Source organism: Zonotrichia albicollis, chromosome W, assembly GCF_047830755.1.
Source record: "Zonotrichia albicollis isolate bZonAlb1 chromosome W, bZonAlb1.hap1, whole genome shotgun sequence".
In the NCBI taxonomy this organism is placed as follows: domain Eukaryota; kingdom Metazoa; phylum Chordata; class Aves; order Passeriformes; family Passerellidae; genus Zonotrichia; species Zonotrichia albicollis.
Genome location: NC_133859.1, coordinates 17582923 through 17597552, shown reverse-complemented (window position 1 = coordinate 17597552; position 14630 = coordinate 17582923). Strand labels below are relative to the sequence as shown.

The 14630-nt window shown below is 40.3% G+C and overlaps 1 protein-coding gene across 4 annotated transcripts in view; it reads right to left on the bottom strand.

Annotated features, from left to right (window-relative positions):
* The window catches only part of LOC141725190 (protein ARK2N-like), a 109487-nt gene that overhangs the window by 56445 nt on the left and 38412 nt on the right, over positions 1–14630 (bottom strand). For 2 of the 4 annotated variants that reach the window (XM_074532063.1, XM_074532062.1), the window contains exon 4: positions 790–906. The exons of the other annotated variants lie outside the window; for them this stretch is intronic. In XM_074532063.1, coding sequence (XP_074388164.1) covers positions 790–906 — 117 coding nt within the window. The remainder of the gene's footprint in view (positions 1–789; positions 907–14630) is intronic. 4 annotated transcript variants of the gene reach the window in all.

Sequence of the window (14630 nt, the reverse complement as noted above, 5' to 3'; positions counted from 1 at the left end):
GCAACACACTTCGTTGAAGAGTGACCATATCACTTAAGTCATACTAAAGATCAGTATGGCAACAAGGTATGAAGAAATTCACAAAATATTTCAAATCAGACCTGCCTCCAAATCAACAATTTCATAAAATGATGTTAAATTAGAAACTTAAAACAGACCTCACAAAAATAAATGGGCAGTTAAATGACAATGTATTAAAGGTCAAACTGTTTGCAACATGAAAAACTGATGATTATGACTGGAAAATAAGTCATGATAATTAACTGAAAGGCAATCTGTCTTTTTAAAAGGCTTACAAAATAATGGAAGACCAAGTTCAAAATTAAGCTGGCTGATGTTCAGTTAATTATTTGTGACAGCCGATGATTAAATTACGTGCGTAAGCTACAACTGGACTGAATCGTAGAGAGGCATGTTGTCTTTCAGTATTATCATTAGAGTTCAGTGTGAACATATATAACATGAGCTATAAAAATAAACAGTCGAGTGGAGAAGATACGAGGGCCAAGTACAATATTGACTATTTGCCCATTTTTTCAATAGGTTATCTAAAATTTCAGGAGCTACGTACTGTTCCTTCAGGTCTTTGTTTCTCTCACTTCTTATTCAGATCTCCAAAAGCAGAAGTGAAATTTGATTTTTAGATAGACATGTCTACACAAATAATATTGCATTGGGACAAAAGGCACCAATAGTCTCAAGTCAAAATTGTACCACTCCTACATGTATAATCATGCAAAAATGTATTATAAATATATATACATGCAGAGTGATATTCTCATCACCTACCCATAGAAATAACTTGTGTGAAAGTCTTCATCAGTAGGAAATACAAGCATAAACTTGTTATCTGTAGCTCCACTCTTGTATCTTCCACACTTCCAAACAGAACACCGTATAACTCCACTTCAATTTAGTATACATCAAACAGACAAAAATACTTTCAATATAATTTAAATACTGTCATTACATCTGTCAGTGTAAGAGCCACCAATTTACCAATCTGGAAAAAAACAAGCTGCTTATTTACAAAGCAATCACACCAGAGATCTATTTTTTTCCTCAACCTTGTCTTTCAGAATCAGATTTGAAAACATAAGGGCCCAACACCAGTTTTAACCTTATCTATCACAAGTAAAAGACCAACAAAGACAATAGCCACGATGCTGCAAGTTCCTGGATTCTCAGCATGTATAAAAGAAGAAATAAGCAATAAGTGCCTATGTGTGTTTAAAAATGTCCAAACAATAAGTTGCAGAGAACTACAACTAGATAAAAGTTGCAGAAAAGGCATATAAAAAAAATCCTCTGTTCCCAAAAGCCTGTTTCCTTTTCAGTGCTATAAGGATGGGACAGGAGCAGTTAAATTTGGAAATAAATAATACTTCCCTAGCCAACTATGTGATCACCTGGTGACATGATGCAAAGTTTATGTGTAGTACCAAGTAATAAAGAAGATTGGCTTCAGCTAGGAAATAAAGTGAAAAAATGCTTTCAGGTTGAAAAGGTAAAAGGATTAACTACAAGCAAAATGGAACTTTATAATCTTTTCTTTGCAATAGAGCCACTCCTTGCAATCACTTACTGTAATGGGATTTCAACAGATAGAAAAACAGACCAAAACAAACCATGCCAGAATCAAAACAATGTAACACAATTAGGAGGTTCCCTTATCAGCAATTTAAGCAATCTGTTTAAGAAAAATCGTGTCTTTTGAGAAGCCAAGGTGATGCTGGCTTGGGTTTTGCATTTTTTTCCTATGTTTTCTATATTCTTTGCACATATATTTGTAGCTCTGTAGTCTATTGCATTAGTGACTAGTTTTCCCAGTACTTTTCCATGACCTTTCATTAAGCAGAAATACAAAATAAATTCCAGAGTTCCAAGCCCCGGGGGGTACAAGGCCCCAATGCTATCTTGGTTCTTCCTGAGAACCAAGGTTGAAAACAAGTCTTCAAGATACATTTTCATGGACAAAGTACAGCTACTGCCAAAGAGGAGACTCCAGAGAAGGGGCCTGACCCAGGGGGGAATTGCATCACCACTTGTCCTCCTAATTGGTGCCTTTTATCAATTATGCTAATTTCCTAAAGCCTATAAATATGTACTCATCCCTGGAGGGGGTGGACTTTTGTAGACATTTTTCCATAAGTGCCACTAAAGGCCTTCAAATACAGATCCGCTCTTATATTACCTCCTTACTAAAATTATCTCGAGTTTAATTTCCAGGTTGGGAAAAAGGCAACAAAGGTAGCTGGAAGATGTACATATCCCCCGGTGATAAGCTATAATTCACTTCTAAAGCAATAAATGCTTGAAAAAGGCAAAGATGAAAGTTAGTAAATACCAGCAGGAAAATCCAGCTGTTTACATTTAATATTAATAGGGGGAGGGGAAGACTGCATTTTTTATTTTTAAAGAATTCAGAGGCAGAGGTCAGCTTGGGGTCAATGTTCCCAAGCGCCCAGTTCTCCCTTATTTTACACATTAAATCTAACTCCACAGGACAACTAAATCAGAAGTCACATGCACAAAAATCCATGTCTACACATATCAACCTTCATTTTAAGCTTGCAACATAAAAAAGTCATTAATTTCTTATTTGCTATCTGCTCCCATGTTTTTCATAGAGCCACATTTCAACATTCAGTGGTCTAAACTGTGTTGTAAGATCCATGCTCCTATTATCCCTTATTTCATTATAAGAGCAGCACAAGTAAAATGGGAGAATCAACAGTAAAATCTCAGCTTTAGGTTAAAAGCAGTGATTCTATAAGAAGCACTATACTTTTGCACTGCAACCACTGTGTATCAATGCACAGGAAACAAAAATATATTAGCTAGCAGAACCTGAATGGGGAATTTAGACCTTTAAATCTATGTAGACAGGCTGAGAGAGTTGGGGTTGTTCAGCCTAGAAAAGGCTCCAGGGAGACCTTGGAGCACCTTCCAGTACCTAAAGGGGCTACAAGAGAGCTGGAGAGGGACTTTGGACAAGCGCATGGAGGGATAAGAAAAGGGGGAATGGATTAAAAATGACAGAGGGCAGGGTTAGATTAGATATTGGACAGGAACTGACTTTGAGAGTGGTGAGGCAGTGGAACAGGTTGCTCAGGGAAGCTGTGAATTCCCCATCCCTGGCAGTGTTCAAGGCCAGGTTGGATGGGGCTTTGAACAACCTGGTCTAGTGGAAGGTGTCCCTGCCCATGGCAGAGAGGTTGGAACTAGGGAGTCTTTAAGGTCCCTTCCAACCCAAACCATTCCATGAGACAGACTCTAAATCATTACTTTAGGTTTCCTAAATTTAGGCAAGTTCTTCCAAGCTCATCATCACCTAAACTCCCTACCACTGTAGCCAGAGACAAATTGTTCAGAGTAAGGTAATCCCAGTCTGGAAATTGCAGCCTGGAGCATCACCATCTCCCCTCCTTCCCCAGTAAACACAAAGACCTTAGGCAGCCACCTTAGCCAAGGCACCTAACTTTTACATCACTGAAGTTCAGCAAGATTAATTCCAGCTTTAGGAATGGGATTTAAACTTTGCTGTTTTCTCTACAAGTAGAGGAAAAAGACTGATATCTCCAGAAGGCTATTCCGATTAAAATAATTTCAGAATTAAAAGTCTAATTTTGGTGGTCTGAATTGCACTCTGGAGTCATCAGTGTATTTACAGTGAAGGAGACGTGGAGCCTTATTTAGGTGTAAATATCACACTAAGCTTTAAAACACACATAACAGGTACAATAATATTAGCAATAATAATTACAGCACTTAACTCTCACAGAAAGCTTTCCATTAGAGGATCTCAAAGAACTCTGAGGTGCTTATTAACCTGCTTTTGCCTATGGGGGAAATTGAGGCAAGCAGAGATTCGCAGCTTGCTCAAGGCTAACAAGGAAAAGAGCTCAGCTCTGGTGAAAGCAATACTCCCCTAAAATTACTGAGGAGCTTAAAAATAGTCTCTAGGAATGCTTTCATGAAATGTGCAAAAGCTAAAATGGTGACACACAGAGGCACCTAAGTAATTGAAAGCCAAAAGAGACACAGCTTCTTCCAGCCTCACCTCTACATCTTTACTGTGAATATAGGTACTGAATTGTGTCAATCTCTCAAACTCAATTGGATGTATTTTTATATAACAAAAGGAAATACTGAAACATTTTAAAATAATAGGAGCTAAGAATGCCCTCAATTACACTTGACATTTAAATTTAAGCAATAATGCCATTTACTTCAAGATTACACAAAACATGTAATGGAGTCTAAGACATATATAAATTTTAAGATCAGATGATCATTACAGTAATTGAAATATTTTGTGTGTCAAAACCTAGAGGATTCATCTTAAATTTGTTAAAATATTTTACAGTAGACACATCAGTAACTTTGATCCAAACAGAAAGGCTTCATATAAAAGACTACAGGCTAACAGCCTTTTTGTTTAGATAAGCAATACAACCCTGTTATTATTTCAAATGTGACCCAGAGCTACTGTTTCATAAAGTATGCACAGTTCAAATGGCATAAACTAGCTAGACCCTAAAACAATTCCAATGAGGGGATGGGGGGCAGGATCTGTGCTTTTTTTAATGTTGTTTAGCAACATGAAACACTTCATTATGATGATTATTTATTTATTTATTTGAGGTTACAGTATTTACATTTCAAAATTTACAGTTAGGCAAAGAATACACTGTAAATGCATTAAAAAATAGTGTAACAGCATTCCTTCCAAAATCACAAAGTGAACTTTATTGGTGAACCCACTTTCCTCCCCTTTTCCTTAATTTCACAAAGCAAAGGGTTTGTGTTTGTTTTTTAACCATAATAAAATAATAAAATCAAAACAACATTATCAAATGAGTATCTGTTCTCAGACTGGATCATTTTTAATATATCACATCAAAAGAGATCTCAAAAAATTCAAGTCTTGCTGATCAAAATTCATTTTTTTCAGGTTTTTTGATGACTAGATGGAAAATATCTTGGATTTGTTTAATCAAATTATATATAAAGATATAATAAAGTCTTTTTCATTGTGTGTTATGCAAAGGCACATGGAATATGGCTGTGCATTGAAATTATTGGGAAGTGGCCTCTATTTCTCATTACAGGATTTATTTACCCTGATGCCATCTACTGATTCATTAATTATGGAAACAGATATATTAGACAGATCTCTTCCCCAGTTTTACTTGCAAAAGTCTATCAGGAGGCTTTTGGAAACCATCACAACCTACACTCTTACATAGCCATGACAGTTAAAAAGAAAATTCCGGGTGTAAATACCACTTACATTAGGAAAAGGCAGCAAACACACACCCCCTACATACCCCTCCAGAAAACATCACATTTTTGCAAGTACAAACTGCATTTTCCCAAGGAAGGACTGATACAGCCTTGATGCAAAGCTTTTGATGTTCCAGACTAATCCATTGCTCCCATCAGTTGGTGAGATTTAACAGAGTGCTTGAAATTCCTTCTAACTTAATAAGCCTATTTTTCACATGCCTTCATTTTGATGATCTAACACTATGAAAGTAACAAAATGTGTGAGAAAGACTGGTTTCTAGCTTCAAGTTTTCAAGGTACTATTTCTATCCATCAGCCCAAATATTTTAGCTTTTACAGTACAAATTACAAAGTGCATTTGTTCTACTGCTTCCAAATGTAACTGCAGTGGTCACAGTGCAGACTCTAATTATTTCAGAAATATCTACTCAACTGGTCTGATTTATACACCCTCATCAGGCAAAGACTCCTCTGAAATTCATCTGAAGGATCTGACCAAAAACTACAGAATAATTTAATTTCTAATGAGATTAAATGCTAGCCCCATTAAAACCAATCGCAAACTTCTACTAATATCAATAGGGCTAGAATTTAATTTCTTAAAACACTCAAAATATTACTTTAAAAAAAAAAGAGATTTACAGTATGTGGATACAGGAAGAGGCAAAATATATTAACAAGAGAAATCAGTGAAAGTAAACATATTTCAATTTGTAAAATAACTACCAAATATAATCCTGTTTCACTGAAGTTAAAATTGGTCATCCAGTCTTAACTCTGGCAGCTCAGATAAAATAACCTAACTATTCTGCAAAAACACCAAAAGACACTGTGAACTAAAAAAATAGAGATGTATATTTCTGCCTGAATTATTTTATCAAAATACTGTTAAAAATTATACTGAAGTCTAGTATATATGAAAGGTTGAAGACTTCTTCTTTTTTTCCTTGCTCAGTTAAGTTTTGCAATGGAAAAACGGAAAAAAGTTTCACTGCCTTTACTTCGATGTTTTTTCTAAATAAAAACGGAGAATTCAGATGTTTTAAGCGAAATGTCAGATATTCAGATTTTTAAAAAGTGTGAAGGGTAGAACTTCCTAAAGACCTTGCTTGCCAAACCCCACTTGAGGGAAGGAAGCAGCACAAATGCCTGGGAAAGAACATGCAGCCCAGACTGTAAAACCACTGCACATTAAAGCCCCTGGACTTTCAAGGATTCCAAAAAATAGTCAAATTCTAGGAGAAAATCCTTTAATTTTTCATTTACTGAGCTGTCAGTTTGACATTTAGAGACATTTAAATGAAGCCTTTATATAAACTTTTTTTCTTTTGCAAAGGAAGCTGTGTTTCACCTGCTGCTAAATCCTAACTCCACAGTGGTATGGGTGTCCCATTACTCCTATGCTGAAACAGCTCCCACATTAGAAAACATGTAATTCAATATTCAAAATTACAATATAGGAACAGATTGCTCAGAGAAGTTGTGAATCCTCATCCCAGGAAGTATTCAAGACCAGGTTGGATGGGGCTTGGAGCCACCTGGTCTAGTGGAAAGTATCCCTGTCCATGGCAGGGGCTTTAAGGTCCCTTCCAACCCAAGCTATTCTATGATTCTCTGACCTCTAGGAATATACACCAGAATTACACCAGTTTACACCAGGTAATCTGAGTCAATGTATTCAATCTTTGAAACCATAAGTAAAATTCTTTAAAGAAAATGGAGTGTTTCTTTACTCCATTATGAAGTATAAAACCTAGGGAAATTAGAGAAACTTTATAATCTGTGATTCTCCACATCTGTGAAAAACTACTGATTTCTCCTCTACTTGTTACATTTGGTAGTTTTCAAGTAATTTCTTGAGATGTGAGCATAAACATACATTCAAAATGTAACTGAGTTAGAAAGTAGGAGTTTCCTTCTGATAATCTTAAAATAAGTCAGACTGATTTAATGAAATACAGAATGGATGAGGTTAAAATTTATATGAAAATTTCAGCTGAAGCAAGTTTAACTTCCCAAAAATTCATAGTCAAAGTCCTTTAAAAATAAGACCTTATAATGGAAATCATGACAAACATATGGCTGCATTTAATATAGCAAAAGAATTCCCAGAAGAAAAAAAAACATAATCTGCAAATATGTATTGGGAAACTGTTTTCTCAAAGAGATGCCAAAGTCTGTTGCACACTTATTAAAAATGCAGACTCATCACTACTATTGGTATCTGAAGGTTGGTTTCTTCAGGGCTCTGAATCTCTCAAATTCACAATACAAAGCAAGAAAAGAGATGTTCCTGTTTAATGCCACAGCTTGCCAAATCCTTCATCAGGTAGATTATACTACATCAGAAAAACAACAGAAAGGCGGGGTTCCCCTCTCAGTTCGCAGAGAAACATACTGCTTCACATGGAAAACAAGCTCATGGACCAGCTATTCAGCTGTGTAAATCAACACACACTTTTAGTTTCAGAGGAGCTGATTTATGATAGCTGAAGACCTGGCTCCAGTTTTGAGGCAAGTGAAAAGAGTGACCAAAGAAATTAATATTTACCATTTACAACCATTGACCTTGCACAAGTGTTCTTAACACTAGATAAGTTTTATGGGGAAATAAAGTTTAAATTATATCTAATATTACTATTCCCTCAGTCTTCTGGGTACCTTGGGATAATTTTATCCTGGAAAGAACACAACTTCAAAATCTATGCTCAGCTGCTGTCATCCTCTGCTTGTTCTTTCACATTCAAAGTTGCTTGCACTGAAATAAACAATTAACTGAAATTGATGAAATTAAAGGTTTTAAATTTTCACTCTTACTAACCAAATCCAAATTTTATCTATTAATACACAGAATTATTAAAATTTTATTTTTTAACTACCTGACTGAGACATTTAAGCTTGGCAGAAATTTCACTGGCTACATTCCAAACAAAGCTATTATCCATTTATGAGATCTGTATATAAGGGTGTTTCAGTCTGAGAGATAAGTTAAACTGATCTCCTTACAAAAATTGTTTACAAATACCTAATTGCTCCATATATATACTATTTTATAAAAAAGGTTAAAGTCATGCTTTTACACATGCTGTGTTAAGTGGCTGTCCTAGTTCCAGCCAGGACAGAGTTAATTTTTACAGTAGCCAGGATCGGCATGGCTAGGACCAGGAGGTTACTCTATACCACCTCAGGGTCATTTTCTGGGAAGGAGGGAAGAGACCTTCCCAGACCAGACAAAGGTCTGGTATTGTCAGGCTCTGTTGGTGGTACAGTGGTGAGCATTTGCATGTGTATCACTCACCTCTCTTGAACACTTTTGTTATTAATATCGTTGCTGTTACTGTTCCTTATGTTGTTTCCAGGAAATTGTTATCTCAACCTGTAATATTTACCTTTTGTTTCTCCAATTCTCTTCTCCAGACCAGCAGAGGAGAGGGAGGGTGGAGTGAGCAAGTGGGAGCACTAAATCGGAGAATATCATTCCTAAACCATGACAGTCGTATTTAGTGCCCAATGTGAGGCACAAAGGGTTGAGATAGCAACAGATCTGCCTCAACTGGGTTGGAAACAAATTTGATCTAAGCATCTGTTGTGTGAGGCAATGAACCACTGGTCACAATGTTGCTTGGTCTGTTCATTCACGTGATTGTGGAACCTAATCCTGTATATATTCTTTGTATATGCAATGTGCCCATCACAGTGCTCTTTTTCAGAGCAGGGAGAGGGATCAGGATTGCTTTGTTGCTGTACTGAGGGATATCACCTTATGACATGATAACATCAAGGGCAATGAGTGTCATTTGGGATGTGTATTCAGTGCTGCTCTCCTACCCTTGCTTCAGGCACTACTTTTGGGAGTGCACTAATAATCATACCCAGTCTGTGGAGGGAACAGGGGAGGATGACTTTCCCCAGCCTTTCACCCCCTTTTCCTCCTTCAGGCCTGGTAGAAAAGGTTCTGAGAATTTTGAATTTCCTTTGAATGCTAAGGAAAGCATGTTATTGTTGCTAAGTCTGCCAGGTCTCCTCAGTGAGGTCCACACCCCATTTAGAGTCACAAAAGAGATTTCTAGGGAGGTCATTCAAAGATCTGCCTCGAAGGTGGATAGTCATAGGTAGTATGGAATGTGGGAGGACATGGGCCAGTATTTGGAGGACTTCTCTGATAGTCTGGAAATTCACCCCTGAACTACAGGACCTTCCTAAAGTGAAAAAATATGTGAAAGGAAAATGATGTGGAAATTCCAGAGAGGCACAGTTATGCAACATGCTGGGATTTGGCTATTTATTGGACGTGGCTCAATACTAGACTGAATCCTCAGAGGGAGGAGGAGAAAAGCAGACCAACAGTCACTGTGGCAACTCAAACTGCAGCTGAACCAGAGGAACAACTTGTACCAGTAGCAGTCACTCCTATACAGAAGAAATCCAAGACCAAATCAGTTTGCTTAGTGGGGGATAAAAAGAAAGTAGGGCCCTCGCAGCAGAAGGAAGATGCAGGGTCAGAGATAATAGTCTGATCCTTATCCCTGAGTGAGCTGCAAGACATGCAAAAATATTTCAGTCACCAATCAGGTGAGCAAAAATATTTCAGTCACCAACCCTGGTGACCTGGCTGCTCCCATGCTGTGATATCATGGCTCATAACATGAAACTAGATGGTAGTAAAGCCAAGCAACTGGCATCCATGGGCATTGATGAGGGGATTGGGAAAAGAACAGGAACTCTCAGCCTCTGAAAGTGACACCTGTCAAGCGGGAGGGAAAGGTATTCTCTCAAGGATGATGCAGTAGTGCACCCAAGCAGGTGGAATGCCATGGAGCAAGGTATCCAGTATCTGAGAGAATTAGCTGTGCTGGAGGTAATCTATAGGGATTCAAATACCAAGCAGTCCCCTCTAGATCCAGATGAGGTCCAGTGTACACAGTCCATGTGATGGAAGTTTGTACAGTGTATCATCATCGTACACCAACTTGTTAGCATTGACATCAATGAAAGAAGAACAATCGGTGCTTTAGTTGACTACTTGACTCCAGCAATCTCATCTTTTTTCCTCCCTACTCACCTGTACCTCAGCTCTGTAACAATTGTCCAAGACTGCAGACAGACTTGAAAGACTCAAGCAAGTTAGGAAGGAAATGTCCCATGCCCTGCAAGAACAGACCAGTCTCTGCTACTGGGGCAAGCGCTCTGTCCTGGGGTGACATTATGATGTTTGTATCCCCATTCATCTGTTCTGTGCCTTTAAGACCAGCTCTGAAGAGTGGAAGTTTTGTTTGGGTTTCTCTTATCAGGGACACAGAGAGAGCGTACATCAGGCTGTTTTTTTCTCTTCTTGCATAGCTTGCTGCTTTGCTGGCTCGCTTTTCTGCTCTTGCTTCTGCTTCTGCTCTGCTTTCGCCTCTGCTTATTAGTTAGTTTAGCTAAACAGTCCACATTCCTTCCTGGACTGTTTCTCCTCTCCTGTTTCTGTGACCATCTCGAACCTGCTCCGGACTGGGACCCAGGAACACTGAAGGTTTGGCTGCAGCAGCTGCCCCAGCGCCGGAGGGACTGAGAACAGAGCAACCACCCCCGAAAGAGACTTTCTGATTTTGTCATCTTTCTCAAAGCGGTGTCGTCTGGTATTGTTCATTTTGTGTGCTGGGGGGTGCCGTGTCTGTCAAATAAACAGGTTCTTTCCACCTCTCTCCGAGGAATTTTTTTCCCGAACCGGTTGGGGGGAGGGGCCGTGTGGGTTTTGCTTTCTGGAGGGGCCCTCCTTTGCAGATTCTTTAACAAATTTGCCCTAAACCAGTACACGCTCTCCTGCTAGAAAGGGTACACACCACCAGGTAAGCTGTGGTTTTACCTGCATGACTGTAGGGGAACAGACTATAACAAAGGTAGTATAGAAAGTAATCTTACCCCCTAAAGAGTTGCAGCTGGGTTAATTATTAAAGATTAGGAGCAGGCCTGATTTTAACAGGCCACAGCTGTAGCCAATGAGAAGAGTGTTACAAAAGAGTGGATGGTTTGGTTGAGGGGAACTGGAGTCAGTTGGCTACTCCAAGAAGAAGAAAGAGTCAGCGCTTACAGGAGCTGCCTACAAGAAACATCAAGGAGGCATGAAATTCTAGCAATATGGAACCTTTGCAATATAATGACAACACGTGACCATGGAGAAGACATGAGGAAGTGGGATTGAAATCTGCCCCTGGCCTAGCAGCATGGAGATGTGAAATGAGAGGAAGAAGAACCACCACAGGAAATTCTTCACGGATAAATGCTGCACCAGTTTCTAGCGGGCAAGTCCTCAGACAAAAAAAAAGGGCTGATGCTTTTTCAGATCCTCTTGAAGGGACCTCCAATGCATATTTACATGAAGTGAGCAACAAGTACTATGACCAGTGTTGTCGCATTGCAGCTGATCTGAAGCGGCCCCCTAAACTCAACCAACCTAGAAGAAAACAAGTCCTCAGATAAGGCGGGATGGGTTGGATTCAAACCCAAGCAAAGGCCTCAGCCAACCCTGTTCTAGCTAAGATATAGATACACCGCTGGGCAGAGAGAGGTCTCATCCAATTCTAAACCCAGGAAATCCAAAGCCCTATAAAAGGGGCAGCCATATTAAACTCGTGTCTGTTTGCTAATGACCCACTGGTGTTGTGTTGGGTCTCCAACCATGACCCCACATATCAGATCAGAACAAGAGGGGCCCTGTCTCTGGCCAGGTGGACAAAAGGGACAGTCAGATCTACTGGACTGTGTGGATCTGATGGCCTGGCATGTCAGACCAACAGGAGTATAAGGCTTCAGTTGACACTGCTGCACAATGTACCCTAAGCCACTGAAATATGTAGGGACAGAATTTATTTCTGTTTCTGGGGTGACGGGGATTCCAACAGCTGACTGTACTGGAACTGAAGTAAGCCTGACCAGGGAATGAATGGCAAAACCACCCCATTGTGAATGGCACAGATGCTCCATGCATCCTTGGCATAGATTACCTCAGGAGAGTGTATTTCAAAGACACAAAAGGGTATTGTAGGGCTTTTGGGATAGCTGCTGTGGAGGCAGTGGAAATTAGAGAGCTTAATACCTTGCCTAGTCTCTCAGACGACCCTTCTACTGTGGGACTGCTGAGGCTCCAAGAACAACAGGTACCAATCACTACCACAACACCACACTGTTGACAACACCACACTAGCTTGGACTGTCTGTCATCCATTAGATGATTTGTGAACTGGAGAGCCAGGGATTGGTCAGCAAGACTCATTCACCCTTTAATAGTTCTATATGGCCAGCGCATAAGTACAATGGAGAGTGGAGGCTGACAGTGGACTATCGTGGCCTGATCAAAGTCACACCATCACTGAGTGCCGCTGTGCTGGACATGCTGGAACTTCAGTAAGAACAGACCTGTCTATCATGTGACCCAGAATAAGAATGATTGCAAGTGGGATCCTGAACAGCAACAAGCTTTTGGACAAATTAAACAGGAAATTGTTCATGCAGTAGCCCTTGGGCCAGTCAGGACAGGGTGTGAGGCACATGCTTTACTCCACAGCTGGGAAGAATGGTCCTTCCTGGAGTCTCTGAAAAGAAGTACCCAGGGAGACTTGAACATGGCCTCAGATTCTGGAGTCAGGGATACAATGAATCCAAGGCCTGTTAAACCCCAGCTGAAAAAGAGATACTGGCAGTTTATGAAGGAGTTCACACTGCTTCAGAAGTGATTGACACCAAAGTACAGCTCCCCCTGGCACCCTGACTGGCAGTGCTGGGCTGGGTGTTTAAAGGGGAAGCCCCTTCAACACATCATGCCACTGGTGCTTTGTGAATTAAGTGGATCACTGATCACACAGTAATCTCAGATAGGAAATCCTAACTGCCTTGGGATCTTGGAGATCATCACAAACTGTCCCAAAGCCAGATCAGGTCAGGTTGCAGAGCTGAAAGATATCCAGCTGGCTCCAGCTGAATGAGTGAAATGGTCAACACTACATCTCTGCACTGACTTGTTGATGGTATCAAATGCTCTGTTGGGGTGGGTGGACCGATGGAAAAAGACCAATAGTCAGTGCAGAAGAAAACCCATCTGGGCTGCTGAATTGTGGCAAGAGATCACTGCCTGGGTAGAGAAGTTGGCTGTCAAAGTCCATAATGTGGATGCACACGTACCTAAGGGTTGGGCTAATGAGGAGCATCCCAACAACAGACCGGTAGATCCAGCTGCCAAGAATCTGTCTCAGGTAGATCTGGACTGGCACCATAAAGTTGAATTATTTCTGGCTCAGTGGGCCCATGACTCCTCAGGTCATCAGGGAAGAGATGTAACATACAGGTGGGCTTGTGACCAAGGGGTGGACTTAACCATGGAGACTATCTCCCAGGTTATCCATAACTGTAAAACGCACTGCAATCAAGCAGGCCAAGCAGGTATAGCCTCTGTGGTATGGGGGGGACAATAGTTAAAATATAAATATGGGGAAGCCTGTCAGATTCATTATATCACACTCCCACAAACCTGCCAAGGCAAGCACTATGTGCTTACATTGTTGGAAACAAACACTGGATGGCTGGACACACATCCTGTGACTCACACAACTGCCCGAAACACCATCTTGGGCCTTGAAATGCAAGTCCTACAGTGACATAGCACCCCAGAAATAACTGAGTTGTATGATGGGACTCATTTCAAAAATAGCTTCATAAACACCTGGGCCAGAAAGCACAGGATTGAGTGGGTGTATCATATTCCCTATCATGCACCAGCCTCTGGGAAAACTGAACAGTACAATGGACTGTTAAAAACCACACTGAAAGCAATGGGTGAGGGAACCTTCAAACATTGGGATCTACATATAGCAAAGGCCACCTGGTCAGTTAACACTAGAGGTGTTGCCAATTGAGCTGGCCCTGCCCAATCAAAACCACCACGTGCCATAGGAGGGGATAAAGTCCCCATGGTATATATGAGGAATGTGTTAGGAAAGACAGTTTGGATTAGTCCTGCCTCAAGCAAAGGCAAACCCATCTGTGGGATTGTTTTTGCTCGAGGGTCTGGGTGGGTAATGCAGAGGGACAGGGAAACACAATGTATATCTTAAGGGGATTTGATTTTTGGGTGAGAACAGTCACCAATGTTGAACTGTATAATATTAGTTGAGTAATGACACTGCCACTGTATGCCATAACTACCATGGACAATGGGGAGGGACTGCTCCAGATACACCAGTCATGAGCTCGTGATACAGTAACCAGCTAACAACTCACAAGCCCTTCTGCCCACAAAGACATCTAGGATGGATAGAACCCACAGTCATGGACTAAATAAACTCAACAAACATCTTGGAGGG